The 15,326-nt window shown below is 45.3% G+C and overlaps 1 protein-coding gene across 1 annotated transcript in view; it reads left to right on the forward strand.

Annotated features, from left to right (window-relative positions):
• Positions 1–10,245: 10,245 nt before the first annotated feature.
• st6galnac4 (ST6 (alpha-N-acetyl-neuraminyl-2,3-beta-galactosyl-1,3)-N-acetylgalactosaminide alpha-2,6-sialyltransferase 4) overlaps positions 10,246–15,326 on the forward strand; it is a 107,414-nt gene continuing 102,333 nt past the window's right edge. Inside the window, exon 1 of the mRNA XM_084035242.1 lies at positions 10,246–10,254. Coding sequence (XP_083891368.1) covers positions 10,249–10,254 — 6 coding nt within the window. The 5' untranslated portion in view covers positions 10,246–10,248. The remainder of the gene's footprint in view (positions 10,255–15,326) is intronic.

A 15,326-nucleotide genomic window follows, 5' to 3' on the forward strand; every position in this document is an offset into this window, starting at 1 on the left:
CTTAACGAGGCAAAGAAATCAGTTCACCACGCCGTCTTCATCAGCCTTTGTATACTAGGTGTTGTGGAAACAACAAGCCGAGGTGCACAGAGGGGAAATATTTTTGGTCCGATGCTCCAATATCGCCCTTGAAGAATAAAAAATAAACTTTTTTTTGTTGCAAAGTTGTGACATAAAAGCTCCCCGGCCGGCGCGAGGGAGGGGCTTCCGTCATCCCGCAGGTACAAACAAGGTCATCAACTTGCATGAGTACACACACTGTCACACGCCGTCAGACTCAGCCGCTGTGGTGGTCATGTGTGCCGTTAGGAGGTGGGCCGCGGGCCAGACCACATGTGTGTTCTGGTGCTGGCGTGGATCTGGAAGCCGGAGCCGGGGCAACGCCTGCTGACGGGGGCAAAAGCGGAACCGACCCGACAGCGCCGCTCCGGATCGATCTGCAAGGACAAGCTGCTTTGAGAGGGCGAGAGACAGAGACAGAGACAGAGACAGAGAGAGAGAGAGATGAAAATGGCCCCTGTGATTGGCCCCGCTGGCCACTTCTCACCACATACCGGGGACAGAGGTGACCTTTGTGGCTCTGGATTCCAGCGGCGGTTCTGATCTGAAACGCTCGCCTCCAAACCAACACGACCATAATTAGAGATACGGCTCGTTATTCTAGATTTTTAGGAAGTTTTGCTTCCAGAGACCAGAAAAGTGACACCATCGCACTGGATGCTGTGTTTCTTTTATATGATGAACATGTCGCACGCAAAATTTGTTGAAATTCTCATTACTTCCCTTGCTGAGAAAATAATGGAATGAAATGATTGGAGGCTACCTGTCTGTCTGCCTGCCTGCCTGTCTGTCTGTGCACTCATTACATGCAACCAGAGTCCCAATCTGTAGCTTAACAGCTGTGAGTACCACCGATAACCATGTCCGTTGTTTATGTTCATTATGATCATCTTGAAGCCTGACTTGGTGATTTTCTTGCCAGATCCAGTGATTTTGGGGGCGAGTGCTGCTCGCTATTTCTGAGGTTTTGTGTTTTTAAAACTCAATGTACTTAACACTCAATATTAAAAACCCTTTAAGCTTTAAACGCTGGCTGAAACATCAAATACGTATCAATGCGTGACTGAAAATAGTCCCTAATTACTATTTTTTTGGCGTTAAAACTACATTACCCAGTTGTTTGAAAAGTAAGCCTTTAAAAAAAAAATTGTGATTGTGATTGAATTGGCTATTAAGAGTGAATCCTGAACTTTTTTAAAATTTTATTTTCTATTTTATTACCGACTGATGATGCATTTGTGTGCTTCTTTTAAAAAACAAACAATTTAATTACTTTTTAATGTATATATTTTCTTTATTACGTTATTATTACGTTAACTGTTTTTAGTTTTGTTATCTACTGTCTTATGTGTTGTGTCTGTTCTTCTTATTATACAAACTTGGGGGGAAAAAAACAAAAAACGAGGCTTTCATTGTCAGTTCCAGCTCTCTATACTGGGAGATGCAAGTTGTTGCTCCATTCATGGGATTTGTTTACAATAAGAGAATATAGAAGTTATATAAAAATGCCAGCCTTTCCATTAACAGTGTCCTGTTATCCGAGATGATCCTCCAGACTGAGTGTTAAGTTTTCTCAGGGTCTAGTTTCTCCTTAACTCTGGTAACAGGAACGTAGGAGATATTTAGGTTGGATAAAAATAAAATATGGATTTCTTCAATCCTGCAAGTCAAATCAACAGTTTATAACACGTGACGTATAGAAACATGTACTGCAGCCGCGAGATAAGGGTGTAAAAAATTTCATTCCTCACGTCGCCTCCTTCACAAACAAAACAAATATTGCACAATTTGATGATGGCAGGCTCACTCCGGACATCATTGTCATCTCTAACAGGGAAACCTGAGCCACGGGGGCCTGATGACAAACTGCAAGACTTCCGCTTCTCTTCTTTCACGCACTTATGAGAATCCGATACGACCGGAGCGGCACCGGCCCTCTTCCCTTCCTCCTCCGCTCAGCACTGCATCTATGTGGATAAGTGAGCAGGCATACAGGGGAGATGGAGACGTGTGTGTGTGTGTGTGTGTGTGTGTGTGTGCAGCATCAAGACCAAGATAAAGAGATGGAAAAAGGGTTAGTGGGTGCAGCAAAGAGCAGAGAAGGCATGGGGAGCCCGGAGGGGAGGGAGACTTACAGGGGAGGGGTTTTTTTGGGGGGGGAAGACATGATTTAAAGTGAAAGAGATAGGAGTGTTTGAAATGAGAAGATAGGTTTAAAAGAGGGAAAGAGAGAGTGGAGGAAAGTGAGGAGAAAAAGAAAAACAGCTGGCTTAGAGGAATGCGGCGGAGAAGGAGAAAAACCCCCTCATGTGAAGACGAACCTGCATAATTCATGTTCTGCTCCTTTTAGAAACAGCAGCTTCATCAGGACAGGGCCGCTTGACTGTAGCAATGCAGTGTGTGTGTGTGTGTGTGTGTGTGTGTGAGAGAGAGAGAGAGAGAGGGAAAGTGTATGCATGCTTGTAGTGGCATGTTTCTTAGTTGTGTGCTTTTCTCTGTGGTGGTACTTTTCCCCCGTCCTGGTGTACAATGTGTCCAACGCACACAGATGTTCCCTGGCATGTGTGTGTGTGTGTTGTTTGTGTGTGTTTAACTGGAAGTGGAAGCTGGCCGCCTTCACCTTGCTCTGCTCTTCACCCTCACTCTCCCTGACTGCACTCTACAAGGCCATTAGAGCTCCCCGAGGCCCGCGGAGGCTGCTCGTCTCTGTGTCTGCTTTCATGTGTCAGTGAGTGGGCTCAAATGTGTGTGTGTGTGCATGTGTGTGTGTGTGTGTGTTGTCAACCCCACAGAGCACATGGTAAAGTTGAATGGTAGTATGTTTTTTTCCCCGAGCCCCTATGAATGGATGCATGTGGGCGTACGCACCATGTGCAGGCCTACCTTTCATTATCAGACTCCGGACAAAGACTGTCTGTCCCTGTGTGAGGAACATTAATGGGCAGGTGTGTGTGTGTGTGTGTGTGTGTGTGTGAAAGCATACAGTACTCCAGCAGCAGCATACGCCTGTGCATACACTGTGTGCAGCTGCAAACAAGCCTCGGTAGGACGGCGAAGGGAACCCAGCAGGCAGCGCCGGGCTGATCAAAAGATTCTCGGGTCTCTGAAACACACAACTCGGGCTTAAACACTGTTGACTGCTAGATTAGCATGCCGCGAACAAACATCACCATACAAATAGATGGATAAGGGGGAAAAAAAGAAGAAGAAGAAGTGTCGGCACTCCCACCCACTCTCCTCACAAGCAATATGTTAAAATGTGACAATGTTGTTACAGCTCTGCAACAAAGAGACGAAAGGAGAGAAACAGAAGAAGAGACAGATCTTCCCTGCTGGAGAGAGCGATGTATTAGAGTCACAGTATCTCAGTTACACAACAAATACGAATTTAGAAACTCATTACAGCAGCATAACCTCCACTAATCTGCACACTAGTCCTTAACGCACATAAACTCGACTGGAACATAGACTCACGGAGGAAAGTTCTTCAGTACTTCACCCTGAAGGTGCCACTGATGATGCAAATATAATATATAATGATATTATATTTGTGCCTAGACGTTATTTTAAGTGTTGGTGAAGCAGCTACAGTGTTAGCATAGCCTACCTCCGATTGAACCGAACTCCATTCAGAAAACAAGCATTTTAAAAGTTCCTTGCTTATCATTTTGCAGACAGACTTAAAAAAAAAAACAGGACTTTTCAGACTTTTTAAAAATTCTCGTCATTTTGTAGCTACTTCGGCACCATTTTTTTTATTGTTTATTGCATTTAAATCACAATATTTTGGGTGCATACCGCTGTAGTAAACCAGCCGATGTGTAGTCACAGTGAATACAGCTAAGTGGAATTCACCGAGCAGTTAAAGTTACCTTGCCTATTACTTACAAAGAAGTAATAATATTATAATATGACTGAATGTGAGTGGGAATTTCATTCAAAAAGTCTTTGTAAACTTTGGAAGAAGTTGACTTGGTTTGACTGGCAGGTGAAGCCTCGTATATCTGGTTTATTAATGCGTCAGAGTGAACCTAATCCTCACAAATAAACAACCTGCAGACTGCAGCTACCCGCCCGCCCGGCCAGAAACTCCAATCAAATATTATTGCGACATTAAGTTTTCTTTAAAGAAAAAAAAAAAATGCTGCCTGTCGGCGTAACCATGTGCTAAAGCTCACCCTGGGGTTTTAAATATGTATTTTGAAGGTTGTTTGGGTTTTAATGTTATTCAACAGAGCGACTTGATGAGCAGAGTGTTTGTCGGATCTCTTCCTATTACTCGGGATTACGGCTCGTCCAAATGCTTTCATTAGAGTGGACCTTTGAGTTTTGATCTCAACGCGGATTATAGGATATTTACCTCCGTGGCCCTCTGACCTGTGTAGCACCCCACCCCTCCTGACTGCTTTCATGCTGCAGTGCGATCAGCAGAGGTCATGGGAGAACACATGGAGGGTCCTCTTCTCACTAGAGTATGCAACGCCCATAAAAAAAAAAAAATCTACTCAAGTCCGCCACTAAACAAGCAGCGTTTTTGATTCTCACTAATTAAGAAATGGTTAAACATTCTGCGCGTGTTTTCTCGGAGCTGAGACGCCCTACAGCCACGCTCTTCCTCCACCCGGCCCTCCGACGAGGCTCGTCAATTAGAGCGCGGGGGCCGAAGCGAGGCATGTTAATTTTTCCGCGGTGAAATATTCCTCCTCCAGCGCTAATTAGGTGCTAGCTGTGGTTCGAGGAGCGCTGCCCGCTCGCCAAGCGAGAGCAGTCTGTGCTGCGTAGCGGTCCCCCGGTATCGTTTGGCTGACCAAAGCAGCCGCGATAACAAGGAATTATTTTAATTAACCGGTGCCAGCCTTCTGTGGCTAATGAGGCGAGTTAAAAAAGAAAACCCGGCATCTCAGTTTTTTTTTTTCCCTGGCTCCAGAACCGCCAATCGTATCCCCCCCCCCCCCCCCCCCCCACTAAATAAATAAATTACAAGGTGAATAAATAAGACGAGCGCATGCATTGATAAACAAGTAGCCCACTTTGAATACGACGCGGTCACACGGCGCACTGATGCGTACGAAGCATCGGAGTCTCGGGGGGCGAAGGACGGTGTGAGTGTGAGCGAATGGTGAGAAGGGAGCCGGGATCACGACCATGACATGCACTGGAATCTCTGAGTCCACATTCAGGGGAAAAAAAAAAACAGAGTGATGAATTTCCTGTGTGAATGTGGGAGAAGGACACTTTTTTTTTCTCTCTCTCTCTCCTTGCGACTGAGTCAGAGTGAGAAAAGAGGAGGCTTTGAAACTCTGCCCAGTCTCCTGCACGGAGCAGCAGAGGAGGGAAGTTGGCCCTCGTCGCCGTTATTACTCTTCGCTTGTGTAACGGGGGACATTTGCCCCGTTCCCGAAGCACATTCATCTCTACCTCCGAACCACCTGGGTTTCCCAAGAACTGCTGGTTCTGGTTCGTCCCCGTCTCTCTAGTGACACTCGGCTGTTATTAGTGTGTGGATGGTGGAGTAACAAAAGCTGCAGCATTTACATTCAGCAGAAAGTGAAACAACATTATATCGCTACATTAAGGATGTCAATAGATAGTTTCAACCTCTCTGAATTACTAGGGAATACAACAAAGACAGGGGAAGATGCTACACGATGCTAAGTCCAGGTGAACAGGTGAGCTTTGAGACTCGGCAGGGAGCTTGTTCCACCGCGTCCCTGCATTCAAAGCGCCACGTCTGGCTCTGAGGCCGTTGCATGCTGGGAGTTGACACGGGAAACCAGGCGGTGTCACGGCGGCGAGGAAGTAATGACCAGCGGGACCCGAGCGACGGGGGAGCTTCACCGTCGAGTAAGTCTCACTGCAGACGTGAAATCAGCGAGCCTTTCCGACGACGGCACGCGGCTGCTTTCCACGCGACGCCTTCATTAGCCTTCCCCCGCTAACGCGCGCTATACGCCACTTCATCTGCACATCACACATCTTACTATCGCACTTAGCCTCTCATCTAGAAAAAAAAAAAAACCCAAGCAACGCCGGCGGCAGCGGCAGCCAAGGTCATTTGATGAGAGCTGGAGGTGTATGTGATGTGAATTCACTCACCAGATTGATTCCTCCTGTACGTCCTAATGATCAAACCCTGGCGGATTTAGAGGATAGTCAGGCCCCTTCACGGGAGTGCGGAGGATACTGATGCTCAGGGAAATGAGATGGTGTAGCTAGGTACGCACCTGTTACAGTAGAGAGGGCCAAATGGGAGGCCGCTTCATGGTTTGAACTGCAGATCATGTTCGCAGTGGAAGAGGAATAACCCGCCTCAGCTGATTAATATGAATTTGACGAGCTGGCAGATGTGGACGGTATCTTCTTCTTCTTTAAGATGCTTAGTGTTACACAAGCACTTTCTCTATTAAAAAGGTATTATAAGGGATGCTGTTTTTATGATGTCATAGTACCACTTTTGATTGGATGTCATGGTCCAATATGGATCACTTAAACATAAGGTGTTCTGACATATTTAAAATGGAGGGAAACAAAGAAAATAATACAAATTACCATCTTTAATATTTATAAACACCACCCTAATACAATTGAGATGAATGAACCATCATGAACCTTCAACAGTTTTCATTGGAATGAAACCTAAGAGACGCTTCATTTAAACTGGAATGGCCGGTTTAATTTGAAAGGTCTGTTTTTGACTTAAACTTTTTGTTCTCCTGCTTTTATTTACATTTTTAAAAATGTATTTCATCTTCACTGAAAAGTGCAGTAAATACAACATTAAGCAACGGAGGGAAAGATCTCAATCTATCCACTGCTCTTGGGTGACGCCGTCGAAGTGTAACAGTACGATGTTAATGATGTTGACCTTTGACCCTTTGGATATTACATGTCGTCACTTCATTTGATCCTATTAGACATTTGTATGAATTGTCCTAATTAGCGTGTTAATTATTATGATGTGTTTTAAGAGGCCACAGTGACCTTTGACCACCAAATCCTAATCTGTTCTAATTGAATACACGTCGTTTGTGCCCGATGTAATAAAGTTCCTGAGATCTAGCGTTCATCAGAACGGGACGGACTACCTGAAAACATAAACAATCTCCAAACATAAAAAATGGGGTGGCGATACGGAGGTCCGTGGTATTTCCGAGGTCGTGCGCCCCATAAATCAGACTTTGTAGCCAGAAACCCATTTTGGATTTAAACACGTCTTTGCTGGCCATGATTGAGCAAGCGAGCGGGTGTGTGTGACAGTACAACGCCGCACTAATGAGATCCCAAACCAGCACCAAGCCACGCTGGAATTAGTACCTTTCACACCGCCCTCCCCCCTCCTCCCCCCCGCCACCCAACAGACCCCTAATTCTCCCAACACCTCGACCGGCTTTATTAAAACCTGGACTTGAGGCAGAGTTGAAAAATGAGCTGAACTCAACGTGGGCCGTAGATGGACGCGGTCCGGGTATACTGTGCTCTGGAGGAACGGAGGGATATGACCTATGAAACACAGCCTCGTCTTTTAATACAATACAGCCCTTGTTGCACACATTTCAGAGTAGGAGTGTGTGTTGCGTCCACACACACACACATGCCGAGCATCAGAGCAATTACGTGAGCGGTGTTTCATGAAATAGATGGTAGAGTGCAGCGCGGCCCGCTTAATAACCAAGTTTTAGCTCGGAGACAAAGCCGGAGTAGCTCTGAAACGCTCCGACTCTCCGGATTACGAGCGAACCACGCACGGAAATAAACGGAGGAATGAAAATCGTACATTTGTTGTTTTTTTTTTGAATTAGCAAAATCGACGCAACCTCTCGTTGTCCGCGGCCAACTCACACAGCGAGCCTCGCCGACGCCAGTCGCTCGGAGAAGAAAAGCAAACACTGGGCTGCTTCTTATCAAAGGGCTCCTGCTGCCTCTGACTGGTTTTAATGAGGAATTAGCCGTAAAAGACAAACAAACAAATTCTGATGTTACTATTCACTCTCGTTTTGCAGAACCCCCCCCCCCTCCTCCCTCCCCCCCGCCCATCAAAGACCCCAACAGATCTGAGTGATGGGAGATTTCTGCTTCACTCAATGCCAGAGCTGTGAAATCTTATGTGTTGGTTGCAGCTTGTAGCTTTTTTTTTTTTTTTGTGGTTTTCCTTGATTTCTTTTTTTGTGTTTTTTTTAAAGTGGCTACAATACTTTTTTGTGTTCGACTGACCCAACGTATTAGTTGTGGCTCACAAAACAGCAGGGATTGTGTGTTCCTTGTCATTAAAGGTGCTCTGCTGGGTCATTAGCAGTGGAGCAGGACTGCAGCACAAGGGGGGGGGGGGAGGAGGATGCATAAAAACACACACACACACACACACACACACACACACACACACACACACACACACACACACACAATAAGCGTGGGTGGGTCACCACTGACTTCAGCCCGTGGCCTTGCTCTACAGATGATTAAAGTCAGTGGTGACAGAGAGAAACATGCGTGTGTGTGTGCCTCTGTGTGTGTGTGTGTGTGTGTGTGTGTGTGTCTGTGTGTGTGTGTCCCTGTGTGTGTGTGTGTGTGCAAACGCAGAAAACAACATACAAGTGAGAGCGTGCACACACAAAGATGAAGATGAAATCTGCACAGTGGTGCCCCGACGCACACGGGCGAATAAATAGCTTTTGATCAGCTTTCTGGAGAGAACACACACACACACACACACACACACACAGAGGCACACACACACACACACACACACACACACACACACACACACACACACACACACACACACACACACAGACAGAGAAAAAGCAGCTATGGTAGCAGAACATGTTGTGCTGCTCAGTAATACGGAAAGATCACTCGGCCACAAACTGTACAACACGGAGTTTAACTTTAGACAACAGATTAACATTTTAAATCAAAATGTGAAGCTAATCTGCCGGCTGCTTTCTTTCCTCACCCTCTCTCTCTCTCTCTCTCTCTCTCTCTCTCTCTCATTAGTCAGGCACATTAGCTTTCCTGCAACTCTCAGAGCCAAAGAAAGGAAAAGAGAGCCTGCGGCAAAGTGACCTTCTGGGGATGGAGGGAAGCCAGGGGGAATTCTCTGACACCACTGATCTCCACCAAGTTTAGCCTCGGCTCAAACACAAAACTCTGATCTGATGCAGCCACCGGTGATTGACAAGGGGGACGGGGTGAATTTTAAGCGGCGCTTTTCCGTGCGATGGAGATCATTTGACTGCAGACTGACGCATGCGGTGATGCCTGTTGGCAAATTAACCCTTGAAGAAATGTCACGAGGAGAGATCAGAGGGGCAACGAAAGACACGGGAGAGGGGTTGATCAAAAACCCGGCTTCAGGTTCCTTGTAGAGGTAACCTGGTTCTGAGACCCTGAAAGGCTTGTGTTCCAAATGATGGGATTTACTGACCTCGAGTCTTTGAGAAGTAGCCGGGGCAGCATAATTAAAGGTTGCCGTTTGTTGTTTTTTTTTGTTTTTTTTTCCTTCCCCTCCTTCATTCTAACCACTGCAGCTATATCAAATTATGTGGCCATCGCTCTAGGCGACACTTGAGAGACCTCCAGTGCCCGAGTATCAGCGCTAGACCCCGTCACTGTCAGCGCTTCTGCACAGAGCTCCGCTCAGCATGACACATAACCTGCAGCTCACCAATTTGGTTTGTGCAGCCTCACACATCTGTGCACCGGAAAAAACAAACAGAGAGGGACGGACGAATGAATAAGGTTGAATGAAAATTACGCCGTCAACAAGTCAAGATGCAGTTTTACATCCATGCTGCTAGAGAAATCCCAAAGCATTTGTTTTGTGAGATCACGGTGACCTTTGTCCCCCCCCCCCCCCCCAAATCGAAACAGTTTGAAAAGCTACTGGCAAAAGCAGTACTTTTCAGAAAGTTGTACTTAATAGTTCTGATGAAGACAGTACTAGCCTGTGCACATATATTTTGGTAATTATGGTAAACTTTTGACACAAAAAACAAGTAAATTGCTCGTCTGTTCTCAGAAAGATGTAATCGACATCAGATGTCTTTTAAAAAGCACACACAATGTAATCACATATAATGACTCCCTGTTGTAATACAGTTCTAAATTGCTTGCAGGTGATGCTGCAGTGCAAACCTCCACACAATCCCATCTATTTTTATCTATCCTCTCCATCAGCCCAGACACCAGATGTTACCAAAGCCTCACCGGCCTTGTTAGACAATAAGGGCAAAAAGGAGGGTCGGAGGGCTCCTGCAGCCCGGCTGGTGATAAGCACACTGAATGGGAGGCGGATATCGTTTCTCACGTGTCTTGTGGTTCAAAGAATCACAACGGTATTCAATAAAATACATGAAAAATCTAAATAAATAACTAAAAGTAACAGGAATACAAGTGTTATATATTTTCCTGCAGATAGGGGTATCTGTGTATAATAATATCATAATAAAAGGTTATGTCCAGATTCTTTGTTGCCGTTTTAGAGAACGTGTTTTATTGTCGGTGAATAAGAAGGTGTCATCTGCAAACGTGCGGAGATGGACTTGAAGACCTCTGGTTAAAGGAAGGTTGGAACCAGATTTCCCTTAGAAATGCTTGTGATAAAAGGAGAACTCTACTGTATTTGGGTAAACCGATCACAAACAAGACACCTGTATTACATCAGCAGTGATTCTCAACACTACTGTGGTCAGTGACGGCAGTCAGACATGACACTTCAGAGGTTTTGAGCATGGATGACATCTTTCAACACAGTTGGGTCCAGCTGGTCTGTGGCTCGCTTTGCCTCGATTAAAACATTCTTATTTCCCTACCTTTTTTTTTAGAATAAATATTAAAAAACAAGCTGCCAGTCAGCGGCAACATCAAGACTGAACAACATGCTAACGCCTCCCCAGCGCTTTTCTTTTTTTATGAGGCACCCGACAGGATTCCTGCGTTTTCATCTCAGCTTGTTTTGTTTGATTCGAGCTTCCATTCCTTAAAAAACGCCGCCAGAATCTACAAGACAAGCCAAGAATTCAGCCACTGTGATCTGAAGTCTGCTGGCCGGGCCCAAGGACCAGCGGCACACAGAGCTGGGACCGAGTCCACCACAGACCTGAATAATGGGGCGTTTAAGGTGCTACAACGGTTCCATCTATCCATCCATCTATCCATCTATCTACAGGAGTGCCAGAGCACACTTGATGTCTTTATTCTGTCGTCTCACTGGGGGGGTGGGGTGGGGTGGGGGGGGGTAAAGCAGGTGCTTACACGGCTCAGTACTTCCCTATGAATGTGCCAGTGCCGGGAGCAGCCACACATCTAGTGTTAATCACCATGTTCCCTGCCATTCCACTCACAAGCATGCCTGTGCACACACACACACACACACACACACATACACACACACAATGAAAAATAAATGGGGCGCCCACATGGGGCACCCTAAATGCCTGGAGGGAAAAAGGGGGCTAATCCGACAGTGATCTAGTGACTCTGGAGAGAAACCCCGGGCACAGAGGAATGTCACTGGTTTAGTGAGGGTGTGTGTGTGTGTGTGTGTGTGTGTGTGTGTGTGTGTGTGTGTGTGTGTGTGTGTGAGATTCCGTCTTAAACTGCAGCCAATTTTTGACTTGAAACCAGTTGTTAGGGGATCTCGATTGGGGTTATGTTATGGGTATGTTTGACAGATTAATTAAGAGGATAATAAATCAAAGTGTATATAAACTAATAGTCAGGTTCAGCTTTGTGCAACTAACCCATGAATGCAGGCATGTATGCGATACATATTCCAATGCTACCTAATAAAAGCCACTGTGTGAGGTGCGAGCATGTCCATGCTTATTGCTTTGCTGGTGTGGGTGAACCTGCACGTCCTCCGCTCACACGATAACATGCAAACAAAACTGTGATAACAGGAGTTGGATAAAAGAAATGATAGAGAAATAGACAAAGGCTATAGAAATTGACTCGACATAGAAAGAATAAGAAGGCTAGCGAGAGAGAAATAAAGGCAAGGAGGATGAAGCGGAGCGATGGAGGGAGTGGAAGCAAGCAAACAGTTTGGAGTCTCCCGGGAAGGATCCGTTCATCCCACACACATCGAGGGAATAAGGATAACAAATGTTCCCGGGCCCACAAGTCACATAACAAAGATCGGACTGTGCCACAGCTCCATCACATTCCTCTGAGCTTCTATTGTTAGAGCGCAATCCCCACAAGGCGGCATGAGAACGAGTCGGATAAGCAGCTCAACCTTTAGAAAATATGGCTCTTTTTTTTTCCCCTCTCAGATGAAGGCGCGGCGGTTGTGGAGGGACGCCGGGATAACGGTTCACACCGAGGGTCCAGAGGTGAGATTTACAGGAAGGAGACTCCGTCCGAGTAACCCCGAGGCAGCATTAAGGTCTTTGAAAGTGTCCGAAATAAATGAAATGCAGCCCTTAATAAAGATTTTAATGACACTATCAGTGTGCCGTTAAAGCAATTTGCTTTAATTGTAATATTCCAATTATGCAAAAACTGCTAAATCTTGACTATTTAAAAAAAATTAATTGCAGTTACGGCAACACAAACACACACTGTAAGCAGCAAAGCCACGCGGAGACCGTTTCTACAGAATCTAGTGCACACACTCACCATTCGGGAGATTTACATGATCACATATTAGCACAAAAACTTTTTTAATTTTAATCTGTGTTTTGTGTATTCATTGAATTGTTTTATTGTATTCAAAAGTCTGGTCAGGGAGAAATCCTGCAAATTAGCTGAAACTAGACGTCTTATGTTTATCACATTTCCCCCAATTAATTGTGGGAATGTATAGTCCCCGTTAAATAAACAATCCAATAAATAAAACATTGATGACTGTGTGGAGGCAGCGGGATGCCAACAGGTAGCACACGTCAGGAAACAGATTTGAGGCCGGGCGGAGGCAACAGGAGCACTCGCTGGAGATGAGGAGCAGCTGGGAAGGCGGGCAGCGGATCACGGCTGATTAGGGGCTGAGTCACAGGTGTGAAGGATGGGGGGGGGCACACCGAGGGCATCTGGTGGACAGGTGAGGAATGGCCGAGGCAGGAAAAGTGCAGGCGAGGTAACCAGGAGTGGCAGGAGGGAAGAGACGCCAGATGTGACCGTGACAATCATAAAGAGGCAACTCATTCAACTCCTGCCCCGACTACACTTCCTCCGACAGTAAAAATTTTAGATATGATTGGAGATTTATTAAGATGGCAAGTCGTTACTGGAGAACAAGCAATTGCTGTACCCAACGGGTGTAATATTGGAATAACTAACTGTACTCAACAGTCTCGCAAAGGTCACCGAAAACAGAAAAGATGAACAGTTGTCTGATTTTTTTTTTTTTATCCATTTTGAGAACAGACAGAATATTAATACTCACATACAAGAACTGGTACACTGGATGAATAATAACCAACCCTAACCTTGTGGAGAATTAAAGGTTCAAATATGTTCCTAACCTTCAAAAGCTCATTTTTTTTCCGGGTAAAAGTCTGTGAACCTGAGCGGCCAGAGACAGAAGTGACACACAACAATAAAGTGCTTATAAATATAGATGAAGTGCGGTCCAAAAACTATGCAATTAAAAGAAACTTTCCGGGTGAGAGGTTATCAGTGCATGCCCCGGGGCCGCGGTTAGTCAGACATGATTTAGAAAGCAGAGATTACTAACTAGAATTCAACCAGGCACTTCATCATTTTATCCTACTTTTTGTGTTAAATTGTCACAATGAGCATGATGGATTCTTGAGGCCAAAAACAGATTATGAGAGGTCACAGTGACCTTTACACCAAAAATAAAATGAGTTCATCCGTGAGTCCAAGTGGACGTTTGTGGCCAAATTGGGAGAAATTCCCTTCCAGTCGTTAAAATATAGTGTTCACAAGAACGAGACAACATAAAAACATGTTGCTTTCCGTCATAAAAAGTTAGAAAATGACTTTAGAAGAGATTCAAACCAAACTCCGGGTTCCTGCCTCGGTCTAAAGAGGGTCATGGTTAACTGTGAATTGGCCCTAGAAGTGACAGTGAGTGAATTTAAAAGGAAACGTAGAAACGTAAATGGACAGCCAGTGTTTGGTTTAGTAACGAAAACACAAATATTCTTATTTTCAGGTAATTACAGAACATGCTTCTTAATATTAGATTCCATTTCTGCCAATAGATCCCCGTAAACACGAGACAATGTTCCTTTAATGTGACATGTAACTCCTAAAAGGGAACATAGCATGGAGTTGAATATTTTGAAAGTTAATGTGTGTTAACAGAAACATAGAAACCTTGATACGCTCCCTTTTAAAGCAAATCTTATGATGATATTCCATACGTTAGAAGTTAAATATATATATAAATTCCTGCAGCTATTGACATCATAGTTTAAGAAAGTTTTTCTCTTCACTTTAATGCCGTCTTCGGTCTAGTTTTCTTCTTCTTCTTCCAGCAGCCATTAGGGGAACTGGACATGTACTTCTGCATTGCTTCAAAATTCAGCTGTATAGGTTTGCTGCCTGGGAGCGAGGCCGGCGCTTAAAAGGTGTTTAAACTGAATAATTTAGACACTCCAAAGTTTACAATTTGGTACAATATGGAAGTATACTAAGAGCGTAAAAAAAAGACATGGGGGGGGGGGGGGATCCGAGGGGTTATAGGAAGAGACGAGACCAGATTCCCACGTCACGGTTCTGTGGTCTCGTTTCCTCCTTTTCGGTGCTGCAGGTCTCACAACAAACATATTGATCGTGTTTACATTAACGGCTACGTGAGGAGCTGCAGAGGAGACGGCCGGCCTGCCTTTGCTGCAGTCCTGGGATCAGGCAGATGGAGGAGGGCTTAATCTCTGGGCCAGACCTCCACCCACTCCCTGCTTTCATTCCCACCCTGAGTGGACACCACCTTTAGCCCCATCACCCCCCCAAACTCTGCATGCTGTGGGAAAATACTTCCAATACTGACTGATCAGACTGTAAAGAACACTAAAGGGAGGATGCTGCTGTATGTACGCTGCATGATGGAAGGAAACACACACACTGACAAGCCACAAGCACGCCAACTTTAAAAAAAGGAAGCATGAAAGAAATCATCCAGTTGTGGTGGAGCGGGAGAAATAATTGCAAGAGAATCAATGTTCTTTGTCTCGGTCTAATAAGGGAGATATCAGAGAGTGGCAGACGAATGCTTTCAAATCCTTGGGAAACCTTTGGTGTGTACTGAACCCGTACATGGAACCCCGGGAGCGTGTGGCTACTGTAGGCCGCCGGGG

This window comes from Eutrigla gurnardus (genome assembly GCF_963514095.1).
Source record: "Eutrigla gurnardus genome assembly, chromosome: 19".
Lineage (NCBI taxonomy): Eukaryota > Metazoa > Chordata > Actinopteri > Perciformes > Triglidae > Eutrigla > Eutrigla gurnardus.